This window comes from Panthera pardus, unplaced genomic scaffold (assembly GCF_024362965.1).
Source record: "Panthera pardus isolate Hobbes unplaced genomic scaffold, ASM2436296v1 HiC_scaffold_16, whole genome shotgun sequence".
NCBI lineage: Eukaryota > Metazoa > Chordata > Mammalia > Carnivora > Felidae > Panthera > Panthera pardus.
In genome coordinates, this window is record NW_026526721.1 from 120,580,394 (window position 1) to 120,599,035 (window position 18,642).

At 36.3% G+C, this 18,642-nt stretch overlaps 1 protein-coding gene across 5 annotated transcripts in view; it reads left to right on the plus strand.

Annotated features, from left to right (window-relative positions):
- Positions 1–18,642, plus strand: part of TFDP2 (transcription factor Dp-2) — a 181,530-nt gene that overhangs the window by 102,724 nt on the left and 60,164 nt on the right. The window contains exon 2 of one of the 5 annotated variants that reach the window (XM_019438426.2): positions 7,470–7,554. The exons of 3 other annotated variants lie outside the window; for them this stretch is intronic. In XM_019438426.2, coding sequence (XP_019293971.1) covers positions 7,524–7,554 — 31 coding nt within the window. In that variant the 5' untranslated portion in view covers positions 7,470–7,523. Of the gene's footprint in view, positions 1–7,469; positions 7,555–7,968; positions 7,974–18,642 lie in introns of those variants that run through there. One more of the 5 variants, XM_053903759.1, reaches the window with a different exon arrangement.

Genomic DNA, 18,642 nt, shown 5'->3' on the forward strand with positions numbered 1-18,642 from the left:
TAGATAATTAGTTGAGCATTGTGACACTGTTGTATGATGGTATTCTATAGATGTTACAAACTAAATAATTTATTATATTAAAAAATTTAAACCAGCATGGATATAGCATGATCACTCCCCCTGCTTTTTTTAGAAAAAGAAAAATATGTAGCATAGGAAAAGACTTGATATATGTATGTAAAACATTAATTATAATTATTTCTGGGTGTTTTAATTACGTATTTTATGTTTTTCTGCAATGTGCATGTGCAATATTTTGAACATCATGTAAAAAGTTATTTCAAAAAAATCTTTTTTCCTCTGTGAAATTAACAAAAGTTTCTTTAAAATTTTGACCTTGTTGGCAAAAGTGTGGGAAATTGGTATCTTCATATCATATCCACTTCTTTTTTTTTTTAATGTTTATTTATTTTTGAGAGAGAGACAGAGCACAAGCAGGGGAGGGGCAGAGAGAGAGAGAGAGGGAGACACAGAATCCAAAGCAGGCTCCAGGCTCTAAGATGTGAGCACAGAGCCCGACATGGGACTTGAAGTCACGAACTGCAATATCATGACCTGAGCCAAAATTGGATGTTTTTAATTGACTGAGCCACCCAGGCACCTCTTCTTATCCACTTCTTAGTCTACTTGTATTTATTCTCATCTTCTTATCTATTTCTTATTCTTCATATCTACTTCTGTTAGGAGTGTCAGTCAGTATAAGTCCTCCGAGAAGCAAATTGGTAATACACATCAAACTCCTGAAAACAGTTGATATGCTTTCACCTAGTAAAAACCCTTCTGGGAGTTTGTCATTAGAAAAAAATTAAAGATTTGAGGGGCACCTGGGTGACTCAGCCAGTTGAGCGTCTGACTCTTAATCTTGGCTCAGGTTGTGATCTCACGGTCATGGGATCGAGCCCCATGTCAGGCTCCATGCTGGGTGTGGAGTCTGCTGAAGATTCTCTCCCTCTATTCTTCTGCCTCTCTCCCTTGCTCACACACACAGTCTCTCTGTCTCTCTCTCTCTGTCTCTCTCTCTCAAATAAAAATAAAATAATACAAAAAAATAAAATAAAAAGTAAGAGATTTGAGTGTAGAAGTGTTTACTACATAATTATGTATAATGGCAAAATATAGAGACTGTGTAAATATCCACTTATAGGGAAATAAAATATGACACATCTGCACAGTGGAATATTGTACATTCATGATGCGTTTAGAGAATATTTGTTGAGGTCTGATAATCCTTGTGTTCCTTTTTAGACTTCTCAGAATGGCATCCATAATCCTGATTCATTCCCCATGTTCTTTGCTGTAGCCTCAGACAAGAAAATAAATAGTTTCCTTCTACTATTTTGTGCAAAAGATAAAAATTAGTCAGTTACTTTTCTCCTAGAGCCAATCCCTCATGTGGATTTTATTTGGTTTTCTCAGTTTATTTGGTTTACTTTTAAGATTATAGGTGTTATGTGAGCCTTTTCACGGTTCTGTGCTGCCTGAAATGCTCCTCTCCCTGATTTTACCATGTTGACACCTCCTCATCCTCCAGGTTGCAGCTTAAATATCACCTCCTTCAGAGAGACCTTCCTAGAACACTTTGTCTAAAGAACACACGTGGAATATCACTTCCCAGCTCTCTGATACCACTAGTTTCTTTCCTAGTAATGGATGTAGTTGGCATTTTTATATTTGCTTGCTTGTGTATAGTGTTTCCTCCATTAAACTGTAACTTCCTGAGGCTAAGGATTATATTTTTTCCTTCTCCAGTGTATTTTTAGATCCCCTGCTTAAGGCTGGCGTAACAGTTAGTGAACAGTTAGTAAATATGCATAGATTGAATGAACTGACTTAATTTTACATCTCATCAAGAATTTATCACGTAATTTGGGGCACCTGGGTGGCTCAGTTCATTCAGCGTCTAACACTTAATTTAGGCTCAGGTCATGATCATGTTTGAACCTCGCATCAGCCTCTGCACTGACAGTGTAGAGCCTGCTTAGGATTCCCTCTCTCCCTCTCTCTTTCTCTCTCTCTCTCTCTCTCTCTCTCTGCCCCTCCCCAGCTCACTCTCTCTCTTTCTCTCTCAAAATAAATAAATAAACTAAAAAAAAAACCAGAATCGTCATGTAATTTGTTATTATAATGTAGATTGTACCAAAATTATTTTTATAACACATTGATCTTAGCTGTCCTGGTCTTGATATTTTAATGTATTTAATGTTGAATATAGAGGTAGGAGGTTGGATTAGACTCAAGAAGTAAAAGATGCTCTTATAATAGAGGTGGAACTACTAATGGATGCAGAGGAGTGGGTGGACTGAAGAAGTAAAGCAGAGGAGAAAAGACATTTTCACAAGACTGTTGTATGTGTTTTTTAAAAAGTAGACTTTATTTTATCAGCAAAGTTTTAGGTTCATAGTAAAATTAAGGGGAAGGTGCAGATTTCCCATATGCCCTCTGCTCCTGTTCCTACATTTTTTTTTTTAATTTTTAAAAAATACTTATTTATTTTGAGAGAGTGTGCACACAAGTCGGGGGGGGGGGGCAGAGAGAGAGGGAGAGAGAGAATCCCAAGCAGCCTCTGTGCTGACAGTGTGGAGCCAAAGCCCAACACAGAGCTCAGTCTCACAAACTGTGAAATCATGACTTAAGCCAAAATCAAGAGTCACTTGACCAACTGAGCCACCCAGCGCCCCTTGTTTTTTTTTTTTTTTAATGTTTTTATTAGAGCAAAATAGACATAATATAAAACTTATCCTCTTAGCCATTTTTAAAGATTCCATTCAGTGGTACCGAATGCATTCATAGTGTTGTGCCACCATCATACCATCCGTTTCCATAATTTTTCATCTTGCAAAACTGAACTCTTTACCCATTAAATAGTAACTCTCCATTCTCCCCTCCCTAAGCCCCTGACAGCCACAATTCTGCTTTATGTCTCTATGATTTTGACAACGCTAAGTAGTCATGTAAGTAGAATCCTACAATATGTCTCTATGTGACATAGTGTACTGTCCTTAAGGTTCATCTGTGTTGTAGCATGTCTCAGAATTTTCTTCCTTTTTTTTAAATGTTTATTTAATTTTGGGACAAAGAGCACAAGTGGGGAGGGGCAGAGAGAGAGGGGGTCAGAGAATCCCAAAGTGGGCTCCATGCTGATAGCAGAGAGCCCAATGGGCTCGAACTCGCGAAGTGCAAGATCATGACCTGAGCTGAAGTAGGATGGATACTTAACAGACTGAGCCACCCAGGCACCCCGAATTTTCTTCCTTTTTAAGGCTGAGTAATATTCTATTGTATGTATTTACTACATTATGCTTATCATTCGTGCATCAGTGGACACATGGGGTTCTTCTGTGTTTTAGCCATTATGAATAATGCTGCTAAGAACATGGAAGTACAAATGTCTCTATTAGGCCCTGCTTTCAATTCTTTTGACTATATACCGGGAGGTGGAGTTGACCCAGTGGAATCATATGGTAATCCTGTTTTTAATTTCTTGAGGTGTCAACATTCTGATTTCCATAGTAGCTGTACATTTTACATTGCATCAACAGTGCTCAAAGAATCCAATTTCCGCACATCCTCATCAACACTTATTTTCTGTTGTTTTGATAGTAGCCATCCTAATGCTTATGAGGTGATACCTCATTATAATTTTAATTTGCATTTCCCTAAAGATTAGAGATACTGAAATCTTTTCATGTGCATATTGGCTATTTGTGTATTTTCTTTGGAAAAATGGTTATTTAAGTCCTTTGTCCATTTTTGAATCAGGTTGTTTGGTTTTTTGTTGTGGTTAAGTTTTAGGTAGAAGATAAGGTTTGATACCTTCTAAGATAGAAGATAATGGGCCAAATCAAGGAAAATTTAGATTACTGTCTTAAGTAGTTTGCTGTTATTGTCTAGACCAGAGATGTTTAATAGAACTTTCCATGATGATGGAAATGTTCTGTATCTGCAAGCCGTTAGCCACATGTGGCTGTTGAGGACCCAACATGTGTATAGTGCAACTGACAAATTGAGTTTTGCATTTTATTTAACTTTAATCAATTTAAATTTAAATAGCCACATGTGGCTTAAGGCTACCACTATTTTTGATAGAGTAATCAGGAGGTCATCAGTTGTATTTCTTATTTCTTTTCATTTTTAAACCAGGAAAATGATGTGTGGTTTAGGAAAAACACTGGAAACAATGTGGGCATTTGAATGGTGAGGAAGAGACAAGAATAGAAAATCACTTTCTATTTTGGATGAATATGCCTTTAATGAGAATGGGGAACATAGGAGGATGAGCTGATTTGGGAAGGTAGACATGGCGTTCATTACTGCAGAAATTGACTTGAGAGTGTGGGACATAGAGACAGAGATGTCCAGTAGGCAGTTATAAATAAGAGTTTAGAGCAGAGCAGAATAGGAAAGCCTAGAGGTAGAAGTATAAATTTTCATTGTCATCTACAGAATGGTGATAAAGCCAGAGAAATAGCTAATACCCTTTAAAGAGGGAATGTAAATCTTAAAGAAACAAGCATCAAGAATAGGTCCTTGAAAAAAATCTGTATTTAAAAGGTGGGAAGAGGAAGAGGACCAAGTGAAGGTGAAGTTACTTTACCGCAAGGTGTTTTTAAGCAACTATCACTTATCTCTGCAAGAGGTAGCAGGAACCCTTTGCATTAGATGTAGTTCTCATCAGGAAGATTAGACATTTTATTTCAAAAGGTGATTGAGTATAAGAAATTAGCATAGGTGATTTCCATTCCCTCACAGTATGGATCTGATAGGTAGTTATTTTAGCAGGAATAGGCAAATAAAAACTATTATTGTGCTATCATAGTATCATTTCTGCTTATAGAATCAGAAAGGGATCTGTAAAATGTGGTTGATATTTCGTCAAGTTACCAATAAGCATAGCAAACTCTAGTCTGAATAAATTAGCTTATAAACGTGAGGGAAGGAATCCCTACCCCCATTTGGTGTTTTCTAGATATTTAGTAGTTATAAATAATACAATGCTTAAGTGGATTTTCTAAGTAAGATTAAGGAGAAATTGTTTGAGATGACCCACACAAGATGCATTTTCTTATGCTGGTAGGAAGACTCCTTATTCCCCCCCAGTGTGTGATACAGTCATAAGGGAACACAGAAGCTACTAATCGTGCTGCCTGCCTAAAGGCTTGGGAGTAGATCAAAGGGCAGTGTAAGTGAAGTTCTGGGGACTGGATAAAGAAGGGGCACTGGCAATGAAGGCAAATAGGGAGAAGAAACATGGAGGAATAGGAATAGGCTTAAGGTCACATCTATGAAGTAGATATGGGGGTTCTAGGGAGCAGATCAGTTTGTTGCCTAGCTCAGTGCCTGATATATAATAGGTACTTAATAAGTACTTCTTGAAGGAAAGAATGAGTGATGATTAGGGAAAAGAAAAATCGCTTCTGCAGGAGCCATTCCTGACGAAATCCTGCTTTGGCTCCACCTTATCTCACCCATGACTTGACCTCTGTCATCGCATGTCTTCCTGACCTTGGGGTGCTGTTAGATTTATTGTTAGAACACATGCTAAGTATGTGAATATTCCAGGTAGTTTATATTTGAACTTTAAATCATCGTCCATCTCTAGAGGTGGGATAGAGGGAGGGAGGAATACTCTATTTGGAAGTATGATGAGCGTATCTGAGTGCTGAGAAGTTTAATTTCCTTTTGTTTTAAGACTATACCAGAATAGGTGTGACGGTATGTAGCCCTTGAATATCCTGGCCTTGAGTGACATGTACAAGACTTCTGGCTGATTTGACAGGGTAGACGTGTACACTTATTTTCTGTGTCTCACTGGTTTACAGTAAGACAATCAAGAATGATGAGAAGGAGAGTTTAAAGTTATTTCCACACACACAAAACTGATGGGATGCTATTGTAATTTCCAAGATTCTTTTTTTATTCAGACTGCTCTAAAATCTGGTAATCCACAAAAAGTTAGTGTATAGAATTTTTTGAATGATTCTTTTACTCAAATACAGTGACCTCACATTTGATAGCAAAAACAGGTTTTATTTTATTATTATTTTTATTTATTTATCTTTTAAACTTTTTGAGAGAGAGAGAGAGAGCGAGCAAGTGGGGGAGAGGCAGAGAGAGAGAGGGCGACACAGAATCTGAAGCAGGGTCCCGGCACTGAGCTGTCAGCTCAGAGCCTGACGCAGGGCTCCAACCCACGAACCACGAGATCATGACCTGAGCCGAAGTCTGACGCTTAACCAACTGAGCCACCCAGGTGCCCCGCAAAAACAGATTTTAGACTCTGAAAAGGTACAGGGCCATATAGGTTGTGTTTTCAGTTTTAAGCTATTATGTAATTGCAACCCAAGTTAATTAATACCCTCGTGCATGTAAGTGTAATAATACATGGTGCATAGTCTGCAGAGATGGACTAAGGAAAAGCTCTTTTTGATCTATTTCATTTACTGTATATCTGTTTGAAGGTCTAATAGGCAGTGTTTCAGACACTAAGGATGTAACACTGAAGAAAGCACAGAATCCTTGCCCTTCCTGAAGCTGTTGTCAAGACATACTTTCAGAGGGGACTATTTCAGATTAGATGGGAACTAATCAAAGAAGCAGAGAGCTATCTTAGTCTATCTAGGAGAGTTGTACATTCAGGGAACTGAAATATAAACTAATAAGCTCACTGAAGATAAGGATTTTTGTTTGGCTTTTGTCTGTTGTGTTCACTGCTATATCCTCAGAGCCCCAAGTAGTACTTGGCTCATAATAGGCATTAAGTAATTATATGTCATTGTTCAAAGTGTTTATTGATTTCAATTTGTATAATCATACACATGTACTTTAGTAAATGATTTTTACATCTAGCTAACTGAAAATTTTATCTCAGTTACTTTATTTCTATGTTTGTTACCTACTTTTAGTTTCCCCTTGTGCCCACATGTCAGGATGCAGAAAAAGCTTATTAATATTAATAGTCATACGGTGATCTTATATTGCAAAGGGTAGATTTAGAAAGGAACTTCAGAGGTCATCTTTTGTTTAGCTTCCTGCCTAGGAAAAACCGAGTTAAGATGATTAGGTATATATTTTTAATTAATCATTTTTAAAACTAGGACAACATAATTGGGTTCTCTTGAGAAAATGGACAAAGGTACTTAACCCTAGATATAAAGATACTAACCTGAAAAATTTGGAACTTCTAACTGTGTGGGAAAGTGAAAAAAAATGGAGCACAACTAAGCTGCTCTTTGTTGATATCAGAAATGGGCCTGTCATTCATTTTGGCATTGAAACATAGCCTCCTATCTCAGGGGGCAGGACCAGGACTTTTTTTTTTTTTTTTTTTTTTTCCCTCCCAGAGGAGCTAGACAGTTATTACAGGTTGAAAAGCCCCAGCCAGTTTTTCAAGAGTCTCTCCTCCCCAGCCCCCTCACCCCCTCCCCGCCCCCCCCCCCCCATACTTATGGTGGTTTTGCTCTGCTTTCAAGATGCATTAAGGTCTCCTGCTTTGTGACTGCTTTGGAGCCAGCAAATACCCTGACATGCACAGTTCGAATTATGCAGATTTCGTGAGTAAGTTTAATCTTATTTTTTAGCTAGTTCAAGTTCAAATGATATTTTAAAATATGTTAGCTTGAAGTTAGCCATTTTATCGTTTTACCACTTTTATTTTAAGCATATTTTTAAAACAACCTTTAATTGATGAGAAAGTAAGATTCTGCACATAAAAAGCCCCTTTGTGTCTTTAGACTTACACTTCCAGTTTCTTTTGAATGATCTTTGTTGCATTGGACAGTTCTCATATGTCTTTTGAAAGTCAGTTACCTAAACAGTTTTCTTGAGCATCTTTTTAGTTTTATTGAGTATTTTAAATTGAGCTTTTCTGCGCTCGATTGCTTATGTCTGACACAGTCTCAAGTTTCCACTGAATGGTAACAAAGACTGTAGAGTGTTGTTGGTACTGCAGTGAGAGGCATGCTTCTTTAGACCAGGTAAGAGAGATCATTTTGTTTCTTAGTGCTGGGTGAGTTTTTACCGCGTTTATTTTATATTCTTCCAACAGCAGCAATATTAAGTTGATAAACAGCCAGGAGCACGCTGAATTCAAGACGTCCTTGCTTGTTGCAGACAGGAAAACTACAGGGTATGGGGGTTGGGTTGGGTGGGGGGGGGAGGGGTAGATTAAGCTTAGTTTATCACTCAGTTACTTATATAAATCAATTAAAATGTGAAAATAATTTTGGAGCTCACTTTTCCTCGTTCAAGAACTAAGAAAGCATTTGAGGAAATGAATAATTCTGAAGGTACTTTATAGTTATTACTTGTGACTGCAATTCAAATGATAGTTTTTACTTTCATTTCTTTCCAGTAGTTAATAAAATAAGCTTTGACCTTAACTCTACATTTTTTTATTTATGAAAACTTTTACATTGTCAACAGCAAAATATGCTTCCTCGGGATCTTTGAAATAAACCTGACACTTAAAAAAAAATATTTCAGCTTTTATAGCTGTTTCATTCCTTTCTTTCCTAGTACTTTTTTCTTAAAAGTATTTGTGCTTTGAAAATGTCAGCTGTATTCTAATGAAGCTCAGGCATTGTTTGCTCATAAAGGGGCCGGTGCATTCCACTGCTTTATGGTTTATTATGAGGCACAGTGTGAGAGTGTGGGTGGCACCATTTGGTGTCTGCCTCTTGGGGTAGTGACTGCCATTATGTTAGCGTTAGATTGGCAAAGAAAATATAGCATGCAAGATCCCATATGAAGAAAATCTTAACCCTAAACAATACTGAGTGAGCCCGGAATGTGTGACAACTTGATTGAGTTGATCACTTCAAGTATCCTCTCGAAAGTCTGCGTTTCAGTTACAATTAATATTCTACCAGTCACATCTCTTATTTTTTGATGTATATAACATACTCATTTTTTGAATTTTAATAAGGAAGTGAATGTTTCTGGATAAATGATGACATTTTAAGTAGATACAGTAAAATTTTAAATAATACATTTACTTAAAGAGTTTTAAGGAACTTAGTGTGGGTGGGAAGGGGGAGTGGAAGAGGAGGTCAGGCAGAGAGCCTTTCTTTCAGTTAGGAAAGCCCTTATGAAGAAAAAAGCAACAGATGTTTCTTCTGTTACAATTGAGGTTGTTTTATTCAAAATTCACAGTAGCTGGAATGGGGAGGGGAGATCATAAATCTGACTTAATCAGGGGATAAATAGAACTTAGTCATTTAAAATTTACTCTTTTATACTTAGAATTTGAGAATCAGTAGAGTAACATATTCTGAGTAGCATACCTTTTGGAGAGGCTTTTTTTAATCTTAAAAAAATTAATGTGTAATTAATGGAAATATGAGAAAGTTAACTTTAGTGCACTTAAGTTTTGGAAAAAATTCATCATTAAATGCTAAAGAATATTTGGAAAAAAACTTAGTATTATAAAATATATAAGGAATACTTAGGTTGCAAAAGTTTGTAATTGCACAATAGGTACTGAGGCTCAAAATGAAATTTCATTATGAAACATTATTTACATACAGTGAGAGAGACTTTTATCTTCAGTGAGAAGCATGAGACTTATTCCAAAAAAGATCTTTGAATAAGAAATGCGGGAGAAACATTTTAAGTTTAATTAAAATCAGCCTCTAAAAAGAAAGATAATAAGCTTAGATTGGTTGTTAATGGACAGAGAAGAATGTTTATTTGCTTAAAAAAAAAAAAAGGCAGCAAAGGAAGAGCTTGGAAGCAATATGCATGTAATGAAAGCAGTCAAAATAAAAAAAAAAAAAGTTTTTGAATTTGTGGAATTCATAATGAGTAAAAACCTTTCCCTTTGCAAGTAACAAAGAGAAGTTCTGTGCTATTGTGTAGTGTGCATTTATACACATTACAACTTGATGCATTTCTTAAAGTTAGCTCTTGAAAAACCAGGACTGAGCACCAGATCTTTCACAAATTAGGCACTTAGTAAAACTTTGCCATGCCCTACACTGTAAAATTACAGTGTAAGAATAGATAATAGCCAAAAAATTCTGTGAACCACAGTTCAGAATTTGTGTAAGGAGCAAATATTGAGTGGTGTTCTGAATGTTTAATTGGTATAAAGAGAAGACAGGAAAAGATATCAACATTCAAGGAGATTATTAAAAATTTCCCTTGCTCTTAGCTGGGATCTGTTGGTGTCCCTGAAGGTTTTCTTTGTTTCAAATGATGACAGAATGTAGAGATTTTGAAGCTTTTCACATCATTGTTTTAATTAAGATTATACTTATATCAATTCTCAAATTGATCTTCATATATTTTGCTTTTGTAAGGAATAGCAGTAGGTAGCAGTTGAGGCGTGTTTTTCTCTGTAGGGTAAGTAAAATAACTTAAGGAGTTTAAAATGGATTTACAAACTATACAGGTATGACTAAAGTAAGAACTTTTACAATTGTGACCAAAGTAATAGGTAAGTTTGATGAAATAGCCCTAAAAAAATATTGACGGCCCCACATGTGATACAGTTATCAAAATTTGTAGATTGTAGTTATCAAAAATGTGCATCACTTGTGCTTATAAGTGTAGGCATGGCAGTAGATTACTTAGCAGCATTAGCAACAACAACACAAATCTCTGAGACTGTTAACCCTTCAAATTAAGAGCAATACACTGAAAGCAGACTTCTAGAGTGAGTTATCTGTGGTTCTTGCCTTGTATATTTGAACTCTTTAGGACAAACCTGAGGCCTGGGGGATTCTGAGCCTTACCTATTGCATTGTTTTCCAAGTTGGAATACCCAGAGAGTGACTGGTGTAGACATTCTTTCTGCCTTACATATATGTGTGCAATTAGAAACAACAGCAACCTGGAAATCTCCTTTTTTCTGAGGTGGAGGGCAGAGGGAAGATTTGCCTGATCCCTGCATTTTTCGAAAAAGAAAATCTTTTACATCGTTGTTTAGGAGCAGATAAAATAGTATGGATATTGTGCTTCAAGTATATTACGAGTTAACTCTTGTGGATGGATCCAGGAACCTATCCTGTAATGGTAGCATTGCTTCTTTCTACCAAGTTTCAAGCAAGTAGTTTGCAAATAAACTTTTGGATCTTGACTCTGAAGCTAAAGACCATCAGTAGGGGCCTTTGTTTTGGACATTTTGCTCACTTATGGTGCAAAGTTTGTCACTCTTTTGGCAGTTTGTCTGGCAGAAAAATGAAGAGACTGCTAACCGAGCGCTTACTGTGTGTCAAGTAGACCCAGGGAACTTATTTATAAAAATTTGCAAAATCTTTTTTTTTTAATGTTTTAATGAATAAGATTTTGATTAAAGGATTATTGTTGATATTGATGTCTGACTTTAAGATGTTTTTGCTCTTCAAAATACGATTTAGATGTAGCTTCGATAATAGCTCTCAAATGGAACGTATCGGTAAAGTAATATTGATCATTGCAATTTTCAGTATTGTATTATGGAATACATTGATGCCCTTTTTAATTTGCTAGGGAACAGAACTGCTTTGAAAAACTCTAATTCGTGGGTGGTCTTTGGTCTTTTTGAGTTTAAGTGTCCTAAAGTTTTAAATTTAAGAATGCAACTTTTAAGTTGTAGGTCCATCTGTAGTCATTGCCATCTTTTATAAAATCAGGATAATATCTCTCTTGACTGTGAATTTTAAATGATTTCATTTGTTAACATGGTCTGGGGCAGGTTACCATCTTAAAGGGGTTGTGAGCTTCTTCATGAGGATGATTAAGAGTGCTTGTATATTCTAATCCTTGTAAATTCTGATCCTTGTGGTTGCACACAGCTGCCTTGATCTACTCTAGCCATTCAGTGGCTGTTGGTGTAAGATAAAATGTGCTCTCTTCCTCTCACTCTTTTACTAGGCATGCACGCAGTGCCCGTGTGCCATCTGGTGGGTGTATTGGCTGTGGTGATGGTGCTGGAAGTAGTGGTTAAATGTATGCTAAACATTGAAAAGTTGTAACATTTAAGAAGGAGAGACTAAAGAAAGGGTCATTCACCTTTCTTTTTTTTTAAGTTTAAACAGAGATAAGTGTAATAGAGAGTCTATTTATACTCTATTACTTCCTTAATTCGAACAAAGAGAAAAAGGAACCTTGAAGCAGTCTTTCCCATATTTGTTAGAAATATGCATTCCCACCCAGTTTCTGATTCTTTAGATGTTGAGTGGAGCCCAGGAATGTGCATTTTGAATAAGAAGCACACTAGCCCCCTCCACCCCCTTTGCATCTTATGACCAGGCACATTTGGGAAGAATTGCTATGAAAGATTGGAAGAGCCAAGCTGTCTGAGGCCATATGGTAAACTTATTCAAGTATTAATCAGAAGATATATTGTCCAAAAAATGGAAAATTCTAATTAAGCATGTAAAAAGAAATGAGAAAATTAAGACTTAAAGGTTTCCTTTAGTGAGCAAGATCATAGAAAAAGGACAAAATGACATGTTTTAACTAAAGATAAAGAAGCCAGTGAAAAAAGCAATAGGATCAAATCTATAGATGAGACCAATATTTTCTTTTTTTTTTTTTTAATTTTTTTTTTTTAACGTTTATTTATTTTTGAGACAGAGAGAGACAGAGCATGAATGGGAGAGGGTCACAGAGAGAGGGAGACACAGAATCTGAAACAGGCTCCAGGCTCTGAGCTGTCAGCACAGAGCCCGACGCAGGGCTCGAACCCACGGACCATGAGATCATGACCTGAGCCGAAGTCGGACGCTTAACCGACCGAGCCACCCAGGCGCCCTGAGACCAATATTTTCAAATAGACATTTAAAATATATTGAAAAGGGAGCACCTGGGTGGCTCAGTCAGTTAAGTGTCCAACTCTTGATTTTGGCTCAGGTCATGATCTCATGGTTCATGAGTACAAGCTCCGCGTCAGGCTCTATTAACTGTGGAGCCTGCTTGGGGTCCTGTCTCTCTGCCTCTCCCTCCACATAAATAAATAAACTTAAAATATATATATTTTAAAGAAAGGAAAAGAAAAAAATATATATTTTAAGGAAATATATATTTAAGGAAAGGAAAGGAAAATATGTATATTTTAGGAAAGGAAAAGGTCCTACAAAGAAAACCTAGTGAGAATGGATTAAATGAGTTCGAAGATGTTTTAGGTTTGAGGAACTAAATGAAAACAACTATAATATTCCAGATATCAGAGCTTGAATTAAGTTCATTCAAGAAATGAAGAGGCATTGTTTAAATCCTGGCATATGGGAAGGTGAAGGAAGAAATTCTTTTCTCCTTTGAAAGTGAAGAATCCAGGGCATTTATGGTTTTAGATACCAGAGAAACAGCAAATCATTTTCAAAGGTGTCCTCCATGTAAAAATGCTTATCAAAGCCAAGAGAACAGATTTGATCCTTTAGGCAAAGTATGTAGGAAAGACTGACAGAAAGATTTATTGACCCATTTAGGAGCATGCCCTTAGGGCCAAGAGCCTGTTTCTTGTTAGGGCCATTTCAAGGGTTCTTTCTTTGGATCCAGGAAAGATTTTGGTTAGATGGTCCATTTGGGGGAATCCTACAAGTTCTGTGTTCTAACAGCTGCAAAAACATTGAGGCTTTTCTTCCCTGCCTATGGTCTGTAGGAATGTGCATTTCAGATCTTCTGTCCTTATCTCTGCACTATAGAATGCTTGAATTCCATTTTAGAACCAAGTACAGAGGGGGAGATTCTAGAGGCCACTTTAACTATTAAACTTTGGAGATACTAGGAAATTTATCTTCTGTTTCTCATACCTCCCATTTGCAGCAATGTTGTGGTTATGGTTGTGTAGATATGCTCTATTTTACTTATCTTACAGTTTTGGTGTTTCCAGTTGGATATGCTGTCTTTTCAAATAACTATGAGTTATTAATGTGTTTTATTTATGAAGATAGTGTGTAGAACTATTGAGCCTGAGTTACTTGTCAAATAAAAGTGATAGATATCCTCTAAGCCATCCGTATTGTTTCTCTCTAGTCCACTCTTCAGTGATGTATATGGCTTTCTAGATGGCTGGCTGAAATTAGAGCTACAGTCTTAAGGTGTGGAATCTTTTCTGTTTGCAAAATGAATTGGCCTATTCTAGAATCAACCTGTGACTTGACCTCATTAGTACTGTATTTGAAACCAATTGATAGTTCTTTATAACACTTATTAACAAATAGCTAAAAGGTTAGTGCAGGAAAGAAAGAAATGCTTGACACTTTCCATTTCTGACTCTGCTTACTCTCTGGTGGAAATGTTAATCACGAATGAAATAAAAGCATGTGATACTGTCACATAAATAGGCAGATCTGTGGAGCAGAATAGAAAGCTAATAAATTGACCCAAATGAGTAAACAATCAAAGTAACGTTTCATATCAGCATAAGGGAGGGAAAGTAGATTATTAAAAGTAACCATCTGGGGGGGGGGGGAGTGGATCTTTTACTTCTCACATTGAATAAATTCCAGATGAGGCAAGGATGTAAAATTTTAAATGAAGGCATTAAAGTATAAGAAAACATGGGGTGTGTTTAATACAATCTTAATGATAGCTAATTTCAAAGAACAGCATAGCCAACTGGAAATACCAAGCCTGTAAGATAAGTAGAATGTAGTATGTCTATGTATAATGTGCACCTCCAAGGAGGAGAATAAAGATAAATAAACTTTGCTCTGACCTTCATTATTATATTTAAACATACTTACAGGCCTTTTTACGTATGACACAAAAGTCACAAAAGGAAAGAATTACTATAAAATTGACCACCTTCTTTAAAAATGTGCTTAGAAAATCATACGTAAAAGCAAAAGGCAAATGTCAAATTGGGAAAAATATTTGCATCAGATATAACAAAGTGTACTTTTTCTTTTTTAATATTTAAAGAGGGTCTGCCGATAAAAGAAATCACCAACAGCCAATAGAAAGATGGAAATCTTCAGGAAGGAAAATTTAGATGACTTAAAACATGTCAGCCTTACTCATAATAATAAATTAAAATCAAAATAAAATGTGAGGCTGTTTTCAATTTAAAAGTTGACAAAGTTTAACACACTGAGATGGTAAGGATATGTGGAAATGAACATTTTTATATATTTCTGTATGGAGGGTGTATTGCTGCAGTCATACAACCAGTGTGTGTAAAGACACATATAGTCATTGCATTATTATTTGCAGTAATAAAAGATTTTGTTAATAATGTTTGTAATACTAAAATATTTTCCATTACTAAGGGATTGATCAATAAACTTCTAGAACCATAAAAAGTAATACTGTGTAGCTAGCAAAGTAAATATTGAGGCAAAAGTATATATATGGGTTTGGAAGGACATCTAAGATACAGTTATTAAGTGGGGAAGAAAGCACATGCAAACTGATATATGGGAACAACTATATGGGAAGGAAAAAAGAATGTTGTGCATATATGTTTGTATATGCTTAGAATCCTTCTGGAAGGTTATATACAACTTGGCACCAGTAGCTATCACTGGGAAAGGGAATGGTTAGGTGGTGGTTGGGGATGGGACGAGACTTACGCGTCTCCTGAATCTGTATCCTACGCTTCCATCCAAACATTCATGTATTCATTCATTCATGTAGCAATATCTGTTGAACTCTACTATGTTGTCAGGCACCATGTGCTAGGTGCTGGAGATAGAGCAGTGGATGAGATAATGAAGCCCCTGTCCTTATGGAACTTAAATTCTGGGAGTGGGCAGGCAGATAATAACCACCACAGCAAGTAAATATTAATAAGCAATATATCATATAGAGATAAGTACTCCAGTGAAAAACCATAGTAAATTAGGAAGTACTTGTATAGAGTGGTCAGGCATCTCTGAAATGATGACCAACCAGAGACTAGAATAAAGCTAGGGAATAAGGCAAGTAATTATCTGAGGGAAGAAAGCAAAAGGATTGCATAATCTATAATTAGCCTCTTACTAATGAATATGAAATTGCCTAAGTCACTTTTTTCCCATCATTTTTATTAGTAAGGTATAATTTGCATGGAACAAATCCTAGTCCTTTTAGCCTGGAGTTGTACAACTTGGATGAACACCTACACCACCACAAGCTAGGTCATTTTCTAACTATTTAGAGCTGAAGTTGGACCCTGTGTATGTGTATGGGATATACCACTACTTCTGATTTGAGGTATTTATAAACCCATAAAATAGCCATATTCTTTTTTATGGTAACTTTCTAATTTGGTTCTTCTAGAAAGGATGTGATATAGGCTTAGGTGAAGGTTTTTCCAAAAATCAATTCAAGCCAAAAAAAATTTTTTCCCCAGAGAGTCAGTACTGTGAAAAAATAACTTATACTGGCATCATGTAGACAAACCACAGTTATTTCACTGAATTTTTCATTTTAATTGAATATTGAAGGTGACTAACTGTAACTGGAACCCTGTAAAGAATTATGAGTGAAAGAAATCTTTGGTGTCTAGACAATTCTAATGGAAAACAGAAAGACTGTAATTACTTAGAAAATTGAAATAAAATTTTGAGCCAAAATTGTGTGCCTGTGCCAAGATTTGGCATAAGTTTTCAGCTGTTTTTCCAAGCCACTTCCCTAGGTGATTGATCTTATTTAGTTAATTCAGGGAATTGCCAGAACCAAAATCCAGGAAGGCCTTTAAATTTTTGTTTTTAATAAATACACCAACTGCCAGAAATTGGCTTCTGGACAGTGTCAGGCCCCTGTTGCCAAGGAGCTGTGAATTAAGGCCAGGTACTTAGGAAAAATTCTTTAGACCTGCTTTGGTTTACTTCTCTTGACCTGACTGAAATTTGGGGATATTGGATGTTTATATCCTATTTAAATACATCCTTTTGAGTCACACAATTTTTTAATCTTCAAGAAAAATTTGTTTAATGTTTATTTATATTTGGAGAGAGAGAGACAGAGACAGAGTGTGAGTGGGGGAGGGGCAGAGAGAGACAGAGACAGAATCTGAAGGAGGTTGCAGCCTCTGAGCTGTCAGCACAGAGCCTGATGCGGGGCTCGAACTCACAGACTGTGAGATCATGACCTGAACCGAAGTCGGACACTTAACCGACTCAGCCACTCAGGCACCCCTTGAGTCAGAATTTTAAACATTTTCGTTCTGCTGCTGAACCTAATTGATTTGATGAAAGTGAACAACGTCTGAATACATGGCTTTTATTTCTGAATATTACAATTACTGAAATCTCAGTGGGGCGCCTTTAACTACTTCCAAAGCAGATTTCATTTTAACTAATTATAAAACACAGATACCTCATTTCTAGATCTTTATGTTGTTTCAACATCTATGACTGATTCTCACGTGCTTTCCCTTCCTCCCTCCCCTCTATCTTTTCCCTCCAGAATGGCAGTGGCTTTTTAAATTATAAAACAAGTACATGCATGTTCATAAAATGTTTTTTCAAGTAATAAAAAAGTGTAAACCAAGTAAAACCTTTCTCCTCACCATAACCTCTCTTACATTTGTTGTTTACCTTGCCATACCTTATATGCTTATATAAACTTATGTGTATATGTAGTTAGGTAAATGGAATCCTACTAATCATAATCTCTTATAATGAGAACGTTTTCCATGGCAAACATATACTTGTAATTTTGTTTTAGGGACTGTATAATATTCCATCATATACATGTACCAAAAGATGTTTATACATTTAAATTGTTTTTAGGTTTTTGCCTGTATCTATAATGCCGCAATCCTAGGACATGTATAATTGTTTTTATCGGCTTAGTTTATTAGGATATATACCCAGCAGAGGAATTGCTGGTCACAGGATGTTCCCATTATTAATTGTGATGTGGATGAAGAGGCCAAGGGTCAGCTTGCCACTTAGGCAATGGAGGGCAGTTGAAAGGACATTTGTTGAAGTGGAAAGAAGCTTTAAAATGTATATAATTGTTTTTAAAGGGCTTATTTAAAATTTTGTACTCTAATTCACAGACTCATTATTCCTCTCTAATTACTGTCCTCCAGAAAGACTCTTTAATACCCCCTCCACCACTAGGGTGTTAGCCCCTTGAGCACAGGGGATGGTGTCATTTGCACTGAATATCCATAATGCTTGGCATAAGTACTTAACATATAGTAGGTGCCAAGTAAATATTTTTTAAATGCACCCATTTTGCCACATTTTTGCCAACTCAGGGCATTATCAAACTTACTCATCTTTATCAATCTGGCAGGTGAAAGGTTTCTTTTTTTTTTTTTTATTTTTTTTTTAATGTTTATTTATTTGTGAGAGAGAGACAGAGTGTAAGTCAGGGAGGAGCAGAGAGAGAGAGAGACACAGAATCCGAAGCAGGCTCCAGGCTCTGAGCTGTCAGCACAGAACCTGACGCGGGGCTCGAATTCAAACCATGAGATCATGACCTGAGCCAAAGTTGGACGCTTACCAACTGAGCCACCCAGGCGCCCTGAAAAGGTTTCTTTTTTTAAAAAGTGTTAAATTTTTCATTAAAATCAAGAATCTTTTCATATCCTAGATAATTTGGGTTTCTTCATGTACTCAGCTTATTTTTGTATTGAGGTACTGTTTTATTGTTGTAGACATGTAAGTGGGAAGTTAAGTAAATAAAAGTTTTTAAGGATAGTTTTTAAGGATGACCTATGTGTTGCAAATTTGTTTACCAAGTCTGAGATTTGTCTTTTAAGTATATTAGGTCTTTTGC